This window comes from Sinohyriopsis cumingii, chromosome 18 (assembly GCF_028554795.1).
Source record: "Sinohyriopsis cumingii isolate HCF-2022 chromosome 18, ASM2855479v2, whole genome shotgun sequence".
Classification (NCBI taxonomy): Eukaryota; Metazoa; Mollusca; class Bivalvia; order Unionida; family Unionidae; genus Sinohyriopsis; species Sinohyriopsis cumingii.
This window is the reverse complement of record NC_142978.1, coordinates 85,055,338-85,068,782: the sequence shown is the minus strand read 5'-3', so window position 1 is coordinate 85,068,782 and position 13,445 is coordinate 85,055,338. Positions and strand designations below refer to the sequence as shown.

Sequence of the window (13,445 nt, the reverse complement as noted above, 5' to 3'; positions counted from 1 at the left end):
CGTTCGCAAATATTTCAATAATGACCAGGCTTTCGTCGCACGTTATATGCATTAATATTACGTGAAACTATACCCAGTAATTGATCGCGTTTTCCGGTTAATTCACCAGAAAGTATTTTCATGTCTTCATCTGGTATATCATCGGAATAATGATTGTAATATGTAATTTCTTTTTAAGTATATTTTATTTCTTTGTGTTGAATGCGAGTTGGAGAAGCAAGTAATTCAGATGCTGACGCATTTTTATGTGAAATACATTTTTTGCATTTTTTTATTTTACCTGTTTATAAGATCTTGCTTTCGTTAGTTTAATACTATGCAGTCCAGCCTGTAAATCTACACGCCATTCTGGATTGTCATTTTTAGCTTATTTTAGTTCTTTTGGTTGTTTCTATGGAAACAGGCGTGGATTTACATATAATATGATATCCACTATTTGTTTCGAAAAGATAGACCCGTGACCGTGAGCAATCACATAACTTCGTGAAATAATTAATGATATCATCAGTGTCTATCTTTTCATTGGTACTCATCCATTCGCCTAATTTATCCTCATTGACTGAATAATCATTATCACATTTATCCACAACTCGTTCAAAATCATCATCCGACGCAAATATATAAAATTTATTAAAACGCTGGATTATTAATCCTTGAAGTACATATTTGCACATAAATATACTTCTTAGAGCGTTTATTGCTTCCGTTTTACTGTTGACATAAATTGGCGTTCATTAATAGGTAATAATCTCTGAGAATAAATAATCGTTTTCAGCGATATCTATTAATTCTTCCTCAGTATTTTCTTCAAATAAATTAGTTGGATGAATAAAATCAGGATCATTTTCAGCACAAAGACAAAATTCCTTGACTTTATCGCATTGATGATTTTTTAATTAATATCAATCATTTCCAAATCGTGAATTGGACTGTCCGCAGGAATAATTTTACAAATAATATCATACACGTGATTATTCGCTGACATCATATATATATATATATATATATATATATATATATATATATATATATATATATATATATATATATATATATATATATATATATATATATATATATATATATATATATATATATATATATATATACTTGCAGGATTTATATCTAATTCAAAATTGAACATCTGTTTGTATAAAATAAATAATGCCATTTCCAATCGGAATGAATAAATGTAAATGGCTCTTACAAGTATCGTTAAGATCTTGTGATAAAAGTTGCTATGGAAAATACTGCGGCGTGCATAATCAATCAATCAAGAAAGGTTCTGTAGGATCTAGACCCTGTCTGGGATGTGGAAAGGGTTTACGAGGTAAATTAGATATCTGTACAAAGTGCGGTGGAAATAAATACAGAACAATGTTACTTTATTATGCAAAAAGAAATACGAAATATTACGTATCAAAAGATAAACCTCCGACGGTTGAAGAATTTCTCGCCTTGACAAAAAATTTTAAAAAAACACGCCGGAGCATCGGAAAGGCAAAATAATTGCTGTATCATAACAGCTTACTTAGACATACATATATATTTCATGACTGAGGAAAGTCTACAATATCGTTATTATTATTCTTATTATTATAGTAATTGTAGACTTCTGCAACAGCCTCAGGATGACAAAATAAATGTTGTATCAAGATATCTTACTTAGACATACATATATATTTCATGACTGGTACAAGTATACAAAAATAATAATTATATAGTAATTTGTATACTTGTACCATCGTTGATAGAATCATCAAAATGATAAAATAAATGCTGCAATTTTTCAGGGATCACAGTAATATTTTAAGATTTTTTGCCACATGCTCAAATATATCAGTGAATGGATCAGACATCCAGTCTTCGATCTTTTCGTTATTGTGAAGAACAATCCAGAAAGATCCGTTCAGCAGATGAAAAAAATTACGATAAAAGATATTATATGATAGATTTAGTTTTTGACGATCTCGTTTTTGGAGTCGAATTTTATAGGTTATTTACATGGTATATTTAGGCATATTATTTCCGTATTTGTTGTTTTTATAGACGTTACTTCCTGTGTAAAGTGACCTAAATTTTGAAAGTGCTTGTGATAAGTTACATTTGGTGGCACCTTCCGTAGATGATCAGCGATGCTACGTTGTGCTTAAAGATTTTAATGAAAATGTAAAAATGTTGGACCAGGATGGTAATGATATTGATTTTATCACCGATATTGATGAAGCCCCATTGTGGAACCCTAGATGGATTTATTAATAATCTCGTAGTATATGATGATGCAATACTGGACAAACAAATAGATCTCAGACATTTTCTCGAGGCAGACACAAAAACACAGATGGGATTTATGTTACTCAGCGATATACACAAATACCTAAAGTGATCAGAGATAATTGCAATATTTTAGTTGTGTTCCATGGAGTCGATACACATACTCTGCGAAATATTCGTTCAGGGGATATGGACATGATTAAGTTCAAAAACTTCTTTTCAAAAGCACAAGCTACCCCCACAGATTTATAACAATAAATTTACACGATCTTCGGTCGCAATATCGCGTAGGTCTTGATAAAATCTTTGGATAAAAAAGACATTAGCTTTTCATTATTTTTAGATTTCTCATCAGTATCTTTATAAGTCGATTAGCTCTATCAAACTCTGTTAGGAAAGAATGCTTTCTCCTACAATATACTATATTGCAAATGTTTACGCTCCACTTTAACTCCGACGATTTAAAAATCTAAAGGGCTTGCCTGTATGATTGCAAAACAATATAAATTATCGATAAATATGGATTCGGGAGTACTCTGGTGTTAAATGTTAATTGCAGAGAGAAATAATATGGTATTGATACACAACTTCGAATTGTGATAATCAAATAATAGCTACTCCCTGAGCTAACCACTGATTCACACACGAGGCATTGTTGAATGTTCCGGATGGTTGCTTATGAAGAACGCTTCAGGTGACGCAGTCAAATACAAAACGCACCTGACAAAAGTCACTCTAGGGCAAGTTGTACGGAAGATTAGAAAAATGTAATCTTATAACTGAAGTGGTTGGAAACGTGGGACGAAAGAATCTAAAATAAAATTGGTAAAGCCCAAGACAAACGCAGATGGGTGACTTCGCGTAATGACATTGACAGATATCGTGCTTGACACTATTCGTTGGTACCCGGCCTAAATTTGCACGCAGTATCAGAGCTGCAACAAATACCAAATTTTCATATTTTATTATAATAGGAGTGTCTTCAAATATGATTCGAATGTTCGAAGAGCGTATTCGAATAGAATTCGAATAATCGCTGAGTATCTTCTATTATGATTAGCTCATTCGTCAATATCATTAAAATTTTCAAATCCATCCTCCTTTTTCTTGTAAAATTTGACATTTATCCCCCTCCCTTCCAATCAAGCCAGAAACACTACTAATTAATATAAATCTAATTAAATGACAACGTTGGGGTAAAGAATGGATTCAAACAAACTCATTACAAAATAAACGTTCCTTTGGCGCTAAAGAAAGACAGTAAAGGGCAGTAACTATGTTCAGTTAAATGCGGGGACGATCACACAATCGGTTTGGAAATGGTCTGCTCGCAATAAATATATGGATATGTCACCAGATTAATTGATTAAATTTGGAATCTTTGATTTAATGTGTATTATTGGTATGTACCGGGCAGGTTCGACAGGACTGGCTTTTTGACTACGACTTGCTACGGTAAAGCTAAGATATGTCTTGACTGCAATTTGGAAAAGGTAAAATACTTTATGAGTGTGTGTTACGTGCTTTTACAAAACATAAAATTGCCGATTCTCAATGGAGCGCTTCCGTTGTCAAATCTTCAGTTTCTGAGGATCGTAGTTGTTTACACGTTGTCAAGCTCTTTAAATTCGGAGGCAAGAAATAAGTGCATAATAATGCAATCCCATCATTCTTCTATGGAAGGAAAAAGCTTTGAAAAATATCGGAACTTACGAAGTTTGGGTGTCAGTCAGTACACTATGCACATGATCTCACACAACGTAAGTCATCTGTGCTCGTAGACTTTGTTTCCGCTATTTAATGGTCCAGATTTGAGTCATAAGTGTGTCTGTGTGTGTTTAGATTCTGTGTACCGCTTCGGTGGCCTAGTGGTTAGAGTGTCCGCCTCGGAATAGGAAGTTTATGTCCCATTAAACTCGGTCCATGATGTTCCAATAACTATTGAACTCGTCTTAGGAGCTCTGACCTGGTGAGGGAATGGGGAATATGAAGATCTACTTCATCCCCGATGCAAAGAATACCAGAGTCTTCCATAAAACTGAATACTCTTACGTAGTAACTAGCAAGATAATACTCTTATGTCTCTACCAGAAGTCGCCATAGTGCTCAAATCAATTGTCTTCTCCGCCGGATTAACTGACAGATGTGCATCATTAGATTAATTTGTTTGTTATATAAAAGAACTCGGAATGTGTGTTTGTGTAATTAATGTGAGTCATGGATGCAGTGTGTATTTATGTATTGAAAGTGATACAGTGGACTAAAGATAATTGTAAATATAGACAATTATTTTAGAGTCATTAAAATGAACATTATTAAATATAAAGCATGACCTCTGTGTGTGTGTGTGTGTGTGTGTGTGTGTGTGTGTGTGTGTAATTTGCAGTACTTTGGAAACTTTAGTAGAATACAATCAGTATTTTTAATTAAAATCAGATTGTCTAAGACAAGCATTAGAAATGATTTTCTAAGATAGCCATTTTGTGTTATTACGAAACATAAATTGTACAAAATTGATTTTTTATACTGCCTCACCCTCTGAAGTTTTAATTCTTACTTTGTACTTGATAAATTTAATCTCTGTTTTTGTCGACTCATTGGAGATTGATCCGGTAAAATTTACAAGATCTCATTTTGTACAGTAAGTATGGCTGAATACGAAATCAGGTAGACAATTTATTTCTTCATCTTAATGATGTATTCTTTCATCGTTCTGCAGGGCTGATGTTGCTTATGTCAGTGTTACCTTCCTTTATAATCTATAAATAATCTTCTACTTTAAAGGATTCAATTTCTTTTTCATGATTAAATCAAGAAATGTACACTTTATTTTTTAGAGTGTTATTCCTCAACACTTCTGGCACTGATCACAGTTTTATCCAATCAAAACATTTTAAGCTAATAGGAGTTATCTTCATATGCCGACATTGTTGTTTTAATGTTAAACACCTGAGATATTTCTGTCACCTCTCTAAAAACTGTTCAATTTAGTATGATGTATCTTTTGTTTAATTTTTTATGACGTATATTAGAAGTCAAATTATTATCTTATGTTCACTGCGCTAGTTCGTCAGAAATTTTTGTTTTTATTTTCTTTCTTTTTTTCAGTGGTATATTGTCTCCACTGATATGGTAGGTAAAAAAATATATACTGCGTTAAATTGTATATCCATATTGCTGATTTCTTCTTCTTTTTTATCATCTTCATTTTCTTCACTAAATCTAATTCGATTAAAAAGATCGTAGTTGACAATATTTGATTTTCCAAAGCCTCATAAAGAGTTTTTTACCGGCATTCAATACAGCGATAGAAATAGGGTGCAACTCATATTTTCATGCCTTACTATACCCTCTGTGTGTGTGTGTGTGTGTGTGATTCACTTTGTCTTATATAGAATAGCAAGATGTATGGATTTTCTCATACTAGACAATCAGTTTGTTTCATATTAAACACTACATGCTTTTACCCACAACAGATTGTCGTAGTGTAGAAAAGTGAACACAAAAGAGCTGTTTGGCGTACTGTGTTCCTATGAGTGTTTTGTGTAAGCTTATGGTCAATGGAAGAGTCAATAACGGGACAACAGTGAAAATCGTATTGGCTGGGACAAGGTATGGAGACCATTTGTGCAAGGTTTAAGTCTTTTCCCTGTGTACTATCAAATACCACAAGAAAATTAAAATGTATGTGTTCTGTTGTCATGGCTGTCACTGTATTGATATGGTTCTACCTATCGACAACGAGTGAAATTTCCTTGGATTATGTGCGTCTTCACCCGAGTACAGGATATGTAAAATACTTTACCACAAGTTACTACTACAGAAATAATACCCCAAAGATTCTGTTTTGGACTCCATTTTTTGGCTCAATGGTGTGGTATAGAGAGTCCATGGACTGTATACGAACGTGTCCTTGGAAATGCGAGCTAACCGATAATAAGGATGAAGTCGCAACAAGCGACGCGTTACTATTTCACCTAACGGATATTACATGGGTGGGGTTTGTAAACAATCCAGGACAGTCTATACAGTTCAAGTTTCCTGGCTATCGACGACCTGACCAGGTAAGATCTTTTCGCAAATTTAGGATTACCGTGATTTTCGTTTTAGTTTCCAGCAATAATGATTTTGTTGTTTATATTAATGTAACTACTTTGATACCGGACAGATGTAACTTGTGAAGCATTCACACACACACACACACACACACACACATATATATATATATATATATATATATATATATATATATATATATATATATAGACCCTGCTAATACAGAATATCAATTATCTACACTTATAACATAAATCAGCTCATTTAGGGAGAAAGTGATGAATTAACATTCTTGTTAGATAGTATTGCATTAAATTATATAAATTGTTAATATATTATATTCATTATTTGATAGTATTGGATTAAATCATTACGCTTGGCAATAAGGTATATTATCGCATTAAAATATTACAATTGCCATTATAATATTTTCATTATTTAATAGAATTACATTAAATTATTACAAATGTTAATGTAATATGATCTTTATTTAATATTATAGAATTATTGCAATTGTTAATACAGTATACTCATTATTAGATAGTATTGCGCTGAATCATTACTGTTGTCAATATAACATATTCATTTCTTGATAGTATTGCATTGAATTAGTACGGTTGACAATATAGTATAATCATTATTTTGGGTGTAATATATCAGTCGAATCAAGGCATTATATCTCAGATAAATAACTTCATTAATAATGATACCAAAATGCCTAACAATACGTGCAAGAGAACTAGACAATAAAGTGACATATTTAGGTACATTCCTCTTTCCAACTTCCACATACAGTGGACATTCGAAGACAAAATGAATTCGTCTTCTAGAATTCTACTTTCTCTGGTAGTCTTTTTTTGATCCGTGCTATCACACTGATTCTATGTAAAATCTATGGACGTATTTTATTTTATCTGGTAGTCATATTTGGTCCGTTCTCTCTACCATATTCAATTTCCAAACTACGTATATATTCAGTTTTATCTGGTAGTTGTATTTGATCCTTTCTATCAACCATGTTAAAATTCCAATCTATGTACATATTTTATTTTATCTGGTAGTCTTATTTGATCCGTTCTATTAATCATGTTAAAGGTCACCAGTCATACTAACATTTTTCTTTTTACATCATATTTGCATTACGTGATCAAAAATAGTTATACTCGCACAAAAAGAATTTTAAAAAATTATCAAGTGTTAAAAAGTCAATAATTTAATTACTCGAAAAAAAGTATGTAACGCTGTTACTTCCCCTTAGCTACAATTTCCCACCTTTAGAGGACGCCAACTGGAAATGACGTACATTTATCCCTACAAAACGAAGCACATGCTTCTTGTTGTTGAAAAATAAAACACTATGGATAGGGAACATTTAGATGAAACTGTTGAAGACTAATTTACTGTTCAGCCTTATATCGATATGCGTGCACGACGCACTAGATTGTGTCGCTTTCAAAAACTTAATTATTTCAATTTATTTTCAAGTTCCCGTCAAAAGGAATAAATGCTGGCTTCCCTATGTCGGCCGACTTTGTAAAAAAAATACGGCACACCTAAAATAATCCAAAGGAACCAAAATTGGCTTCCTTATGTTGGCCGACTTCATAAAAAAGATCGGCACACTTCAAAGAATCCGAAGTAAGTGGGGGGGGGGTTGCTTGCTTTATAATAAAATGACCTTTGTGTTTCATACCCTTTCGGTAAGTTTAAGCAATGAGTTTATTGTTCGCTGCTAGTTGTGTGTATTCATCATCCGGGCTTCTATTTGTTTGCTATATGTAATCGTAATTGATACAAACGGTCATTGATGTAAATAGGGTAAATAGTATATACAGTAATAACTTGCTTTAATAATACTTTTGTAACCCATGCTAGCGAAAATAGTGTCATTTGCACTCACAGTGAATGTATTTTCAAATAATGATTTTTATTTACGAGATACCTTCGTATAGTTAACCTTGATACAATACAGTCTTGGTCAGTTTGCACCTTATAAGGTATCATGCGTGAATGGCAGGTGCCTTCAAGCAATTGTGTGATATGCCCGCCTCATTTGCGATTTTGTTATCTGACATAAGCGATACACAGTACAATAAGGACGCATACACCAGCCGGCATCTGCTTCATATGCGGAGTTCGTTGATATACTTTTTTCTTTAACAAATTTCGCGTGATGAAAGAAGAAGGAATAAATTATAACAATGCAATGTTAGTTTTTTTTTCATTTTATTTTCAAAATAAGTGTTTTGTTTATCTATTTTATTGTACCGTGCGGGGGGAGGGGGGCATAAAGTCAACACAAAATTGTTTCGTTTCTTAAGTTTTGGAACGTATATCTTGATGAATAAAAGTTTGACCATAAGTTCTGGGACAGGAAAAAATAATTATTTTATCGTGTCTCGATATATACTGTAAATATATATTACTGATCCTACAGACTTGTCACCTATAAATCATAAACATCCCAGAGTAATACCTCATATTTCTTTTTTAAATCCTTTTGAGTTCATATTGGTTATAATAATGCCAAATAAAGAGTTTGATCAAAGTCTTCACTTTGCACGTTCAAAAAGTATTATGAATATTTTAAACATTATTATTGTACATCTGCTGTAACATTACTATAATGTAATCCTTTATTTCATATATTTTACTTATGCTCTTTCTAACCCTCTTATCATATGCACCATCGAACTTTCTACGGGATTTAGGAGGATTTAGGACTTTCCCATCCCTCGCCATATTCGATCCCACAGCTTCAATCCACATTCTATGGTAAACAGGGTCTTTCGGAAAAAGAAAGAACTCTTTTGTCCCATCATCACTCTTTTGGTTATGTCCATATGCAGCACAGTGCACCATATTTGCTGTATAAAAGCACTATCGTAAGATACATCACTTAGACATGTACGTTGGGAAATTAAGCACTTGAATACAAGGTTGAGTAGAGGGGATACACGTACGTCATATCCATTTTTGGCCTCTCGAAACTACCGATTGTTTACGAAGATTGCCGAATAATGTTTTCAATTAAAAGAGCGGATTTTTAAGACTTATTAACATTTTCATGGTGTACATACATAACAAAAGCGTGTTTTTTTTATGACTATGTTAATATTACACGTTTGTACAATATAAGTGGCCATTGACCTTTAAATTTCGAATCTAATTTATGTACATACTCTATTTTCTCTGGTAGTCTTGTTTGGTCCGTTCTATCAATCAGGTTAAATTTGTAGTCTCTGTACGTGCTCTGTTTTCTGTGGCAGTCTTATTTGGTCCTTTCTTTCAATCAGATTCAATCTATGTGACGATATTCTTAACTTTTTAAATTCGATTTTACATTTTCGGATCCCAATATCATCTGAATATGATTAACAGTAAAATGTAGCAATCATTGTGTAGAAACTAACTTTTGATAAAGGGACCGATCATTTAATGTCCAGGATAGCTAGCGGGAAGTGGAACTATGTTATTTTATTTTCTTGCCAGCATATCTTATTTTGTATTATATATCTAATATAGTGGACATAATGTGTTTTCTTTTTCTTTTTATAAATTGAAGCAAGAATAATTGTACTACAGCTAGAAAAGAAATTGCATTGTATACTAGCTTTTAAGTCATGTCAAACTCTGTGTGTGTGTGTGTGTGTGTGTGATTTGGATTTTTAACGTAGCCTTAACAATGTTTCAGTCATATCGCTACGATGTCTGCAGTGTGGCAGTTTATAGTGAAGTCTAGAAATGGGGCATCATGTCGTAGACATGTAGCATTATGTCTCACCCAGTCACATTATCTTGACTCCGGGCCGACAAGTCCTAACACTAACTTCTTATTGCTGAGCGCCTAGCGAGACAGCTGCATATACCATTTTTATAAGTCTTCGGTATGACTCGGCCAGTGTTCAAATCCGCGACCTCCCGCATCTGAGGCGAATGCGCCAACTACTGAGGCCACCGAAGCGGTCTCAATTACTTAGTATTTACCTGAAGATCTGGATCTATGCAGTTTGATATGAGAAATTAGTAGAACAGCCAGCATAGACCCTGGTCTACCATTATTCATTATACGATGGCAGATCAGGGTATGTATTGTTTGCAGTAGAATTCGTCTTAAAGCAAGTACTAACGGTATATCGTCCTTCAAATCTTCTAAAATCTTTTGGAACAATACCTTTAGACGATTACAGATATATTTACGTTTTGTAAACCAGGCTAATATTACAGTGAAGGGGTGATAGATATCTCGTGAAAATCTAGTTGAAACAAATGGGATTTTCTTTTGGGCATTTTTCATATTGAAGGTTTGTATGCTCCTACAAAAAAAATTTAGGCTACACGGAAGTTTATCCATCGGCAAAGGCGTTCGTCACAAGATTTTTGCGCATGAATATCGGGTCTTAAAAGTCATATTTGTTTTACTTGTTTCAAGCAGATCAGTGCTATGGAAAGCTTTGCATATATTGAAGTTTCCAGCTTTAGTACTTATGATCACAGTGTTTTGATTTTAGATTCGGTATATTTATTGCATGCATTTTAGAGTAGTAGTGGGGTTTAGTCCCAAATTCACGTCATTCTTCTAACAGTATCACATTAACGACAGAAGCATTCCGAAAACACTGACCTAGTACGGAGACTAATTTTTGCTATTTCTTTGCATTGTTAAACTCGTTTTTTCTTGCTCGATATAAGTATACAGAGCTGCCTATTTACCAGTAGATAGTTACTCCACTTTTATTAAATACGCTTTATAGACTGTATGTGGCCACATCTTTTCTTAACAAAATCGCTCTTTTTAATTCTCTTACCTGTATAACCTTTTGCAAGTAAATCAATTCAGTTTTAAGTCTTTACAATGCTCAATCACGAGACGGTGGCGAGGTCAAAGTTCACAAGGAGGAGTCTATTCTATAGATTGATCTGTATGACGATCAGTTATTTTTCTGATTTTAGATTCAGACTGGATTGTCGTTCTTGAATACTAACGCGCTAGAGCTGTAGAAACAGGTTAGACATGAGGCTTTTAAACATTTGTGAGATTTGTTTTTGTTGTGTACCTTCTTAATTGTGAACAAATGTTTTGCAACATTACCAGACAAGGCAAGTTTAAGAACAAGGTAAAAAAAAAGAGCAAAACTTTATCTTTTAAAATCTCAGGCCAAATACAGGTAGCAGATGAGTACAACAAATAATTTATAATAGGTGATAAATTGTATTTTGAAAATAGAAAATGAAGCACTATTAGAATGAAAACAGAAAACAGGTCTATGTAATATTGGAATAAGAATCGAGATTAGCCTATCCTTCTTCATTTACATCGATATTCCTTTGATATTTTATAACGTTATCGATAGATCGATCCGAGTGTACATACAGGCAGCAAATACGTCATGCTGAAAAACAACCTGATGCTGCATAGTATCTAATATGGTATAATGTTGTTTCTTTAATGAGAGGTATTTCAGCGTTAATTTTACGTGTTCTGTGGAGCAATAATCATGACTCCGATTGAAGATGCTTAAATGCATAAACAGTCAAGGATATTTGAAAGTGATTGATATGTCTCACTAACTGATATGTATCACTAACTGATATGTCTCACTAACTGATATGTATCACTAACAGATATGTCTCACTAACTGATATGTCACACTAACTGATATGTATCACTAACTGATATGTATCACTAACTGATATGTCTCATAAACTGATATGTCTCACTAACTGATATGTCTCACTAACTGATATGTATCACTAACAGATATGTCTCACTAACTGATATGTCACACTAACTGATATGTCTCACTAACTGATATGTATCACTAACAGATATGTCTCACTAACTGATATGTCACACTAACTGATATGTCTCACTAACTGATATGTATCACTAACAGATATGTCTCACTAACTGATATGTCACACTAACTGATATGTATCACTAACTGATATGTATCACTAACTGATATGTCTCATAAACTGATATGTCTCACTAACTGATATGTATCACTAACTGATATGTCTCATAAACTGATATGTCTCACTAACTGATATGTCTCACTAACTGATATGTATCACTAACAGATATGTCTCACTAACTGATATGTCACACTAACTGATATGTCACACTGATATGTCTAACTAACTGATATGTATCACTAACTGATATGTCTCACTAACTGATATGTCACACTAACTGATATGTCTCACTAACTGATATGTATCACTAACTGATATGTCTCATAAACTGATATGTCTCACTAACTGATATGTATCACTAACTGATATGTCTCACTAACTGATATGTCTCACTAACTGATATGTATCACTAACAGATATGTCTCACTAACTGATATGTCACACTAACTGATATGTCACACTGATATGTCTAACTAACTGATATGTATCACTAACTGATATGTCTCACTAACTGATATGTATCACTAACAGATATGTCTCACTAACTGATATGTCACACTAACTGATATGTCTCACTAACTGATATGTATCACTAACTGATATGTCTCATAAACTGATATGTCTCACTAACTGATATGTATCACTAACTGATATGTCTCACTAACTGATATGTCTCACTAACTGATATGTATCACTAACAGATATGTCTCACTAACTGATATGTCACACTAACTGATATGTCTAACTAACTGATATGTATCACTAACTGATATGTCTCACTAACTGATATGTCTCACTAACCAACTTGTAATAAGATCATCTGGAAGAACTGGAGGAAAAAAAAGGATCGGAAAGTTCCTAAACTCATGTGATATTGCTATTGTTGTGATATCACTTACGAAAATGTCATCATTATAATTTGAATGAAGTTTTTTTCCTGGAAGAACTATTTCCCGTTGAAAGTTATTTAAATTTTGAGATCATTTGGTCTAATTTTAAAAAAAGATTAGGTTTCAAAAACTGAGATCTTTCACTTGAAATGAATGACAGATGAACATATAGTAGTATTCATTACTAATGTCGTTTTCTTCACGAAGATGACGCATTCTGTCTTGACGCGGTGAAAGATACCAACGTCCTGCCTAAATATGGAGTGTGTGATTGATCAATCTAAAATTGTGCAGATGTCAATATAT

The 13,445-nt window shown here is 33.2% G+C and overlaps 1 protein-coding gene across 1 annotated transcript in view; it reads left to right on the top strand.

Annotated features, from left to right (window-relative positions):
* Positions 1 to 5,830: 5,830 nt before the first annotated feature.
* The window catches only part of LOC149777202 (lewis-type alpha-(1,3)-fucosyltransferase-like), a 28,723-nt gene continuing 21,108 nt past the window's right edge, over positions 5,831 to 13,445 (top strand). Inside the window, exon 1 of the mRNA XM_089941907.1 lies at positions 5,831 to 6,338. Within this exon, the coding sequence (XP_089798033.1) occupies positions 5,889 to 6,338 (450 nt within the window). The 5' untranslated portion in view covers positions 5,831 to 5,888. The remainder of the gene's footprint in view (positions 6,339 to 13,445) is intronic.